The sequence below is a fragment of the Myzus persicae genome, unplaced genomic scaffold (genome assembly GCF_001856785.1).
Source record: "Myzus persicae strain clone G006 unplaced genomic scaffold, MPER_G0061.0, whole genome shotgun sequence".
NCBI lineage: Eukaryota > Metazoa > Arthropoda > Insecta > Hemiptera > Aphididae > Myzus > Myzus persicae.
Genome location: NW_019103103.1, coordinates 1 through 1712, shown reverse-complemented (window position 1 = coordinate 1712; position 1712 = coordinate 1). Strand labels below are relative to the sequence as shown.

Here is a 1712-nt window from a genome sequence, read left to right as displayed (position 1 = left end):
TTAGTTATTGTATGCTTTTGCTTGATTGCTTTATGGAAATCTTTTCTTTTTTTTATTATGTTTTACTATTTTTCTAATTTTGTAAAAATATAACATGAAAATGTTAATAATGCATATTTTATATTTTATACAAATCAAAGCTTGCATTTAAATTGTTTTATGTAATTCTTTATTTAACTTAATTAATTTACATTTTTTTTGTTAGTTATAACTTAAAATAATATATTCTAAAATATAAACTTGATCTATTTCAATAGATGAAAATAAAAGTGTTTCCTCTGACATTCATCCCTTGGATCCTAAAGTTGAAGTTCCTAAAAATCAGATAGAATTCAAACAAAGAATTTTAAAAGGCCCATTTCAACCTATACTAGACATTTACCCAAGAACCTTGTTTAGTGGAACACTACGTAGTTTCCAAAAGTCATGGTATCAGCAATTTACTTGGTTAGAGTATAGTCCAGAAGAAGATTTGGCATTTTGTTTCCCTTGTAGGATGTTTATTGGATCCATAGTACTTAATGTTGGCCAATCTGAATTAGTATACTCAAAACTTGGATATAAGAATTGGAAAGCCGCTACCTCAAAATTCAGTTTACATGAAAAAACCAAAAATCATTTAAATAGTTCCACATCGTTGATGAATTTTTTAAATTCCAAACCTATTGATGTTAGTTTAGATAACCAAATAAAAAGTATTCACAGCCAGAAGGAGTTAACACGACAAAAAAATACAGAGATTATGAAACGATTAATCGATATTACTCTATGTCTAGGTTTTGGTGGTAAACCATTCCGTGGACATACAGAAAATAAAAATGATATTCATAAAGGTTTGTTTTTAGACATAGTAGGTCTTCTACGTAAATATGATCCTATTTTCAATGAACATTTTATATCAGGACCAAAAAACGCTATGTATACGAGTAATCATATTCAAAACGACCTAATTTCATCCATTAACCTGGTTATTAAAAGACAGTTAAAAGATATGATACTGAATGAAAAAGTTTCGTTGATAGCAGACGAGACTAGTGATATTGGTCACCACGAACAATTATCGATTGTATTGCGTTACTTCAACAAACAAACAAAATGTCCAGTAGAACAATTTGTTTGTATGAAGCGAATAAAAGCAGTAGATGCTCAGACTATTTTTAGCTCATTAAGTGATATTATTCATGAATATAATATCAAATGGGAAAATATAGTTTCTGTCTGTTTTGATGGAGCGGCATCTATGGCCGGGTGTACTACAGGAGTTCAAGCAAAATTCAAAGAAAAAAACATAAATACATTTTTTGTTCATTGTTATGGACATTGTTTGAATCTTGTTCTTGTTGATTCTGTAGGTAGACAAAATCGAATAACATTTAATTTTTTTGGAAATATCCAGCTTATTCATAATTTTATTGAAGGCAGCTGCGTTAGACATGCAGTCTTAGAGAAAATTGCTAATACAATCAACTTAAAATTAAAAACATTGAAATCTGTTTCTACTACCCGATGGGCTTGCCGTTACGAAGCCGTTAGTGCAGTGAAAGAAAATTACCCAGCTTTACTTATCGCCATTAAAGACATTTCTGAATCTACTAGACAAGCAGATGTTCGTGCTAAAGGCTTAGGTATAATTCACCAAATGCAAACATTTGAATTTGTATTTGCATTAGAAATGCTAGACCCTATACTATGTTCTATATTAAAAGTTAGTG

The 1712-nt window shown here is 29.7% G+C and overlaps 1 protein-coding gene across 1 annotated transcript; it reads left to right on the top strand.

Moving 5' to 3' along the window:
• Nucleotides 1-257: 257 nt before the first annotated feature.
• On the top strand, nucleotides 258-1705 carry LOC111033788 (zinc finger MYM-type protein 1-like; the record flags this gene model as incomplete). The annotated part of the gene is made up of 2 exons (XM_022314713.1): nucleotides 258-1352; nucleotides 1419-1705. Coding segments are annotated over 2 exons (1382 nt in total), but the record flags the coding sequence as incomplete, so codon positions are not given.
• Nucleotides 1706-1712: the final 7 nt, after the last annotated feature.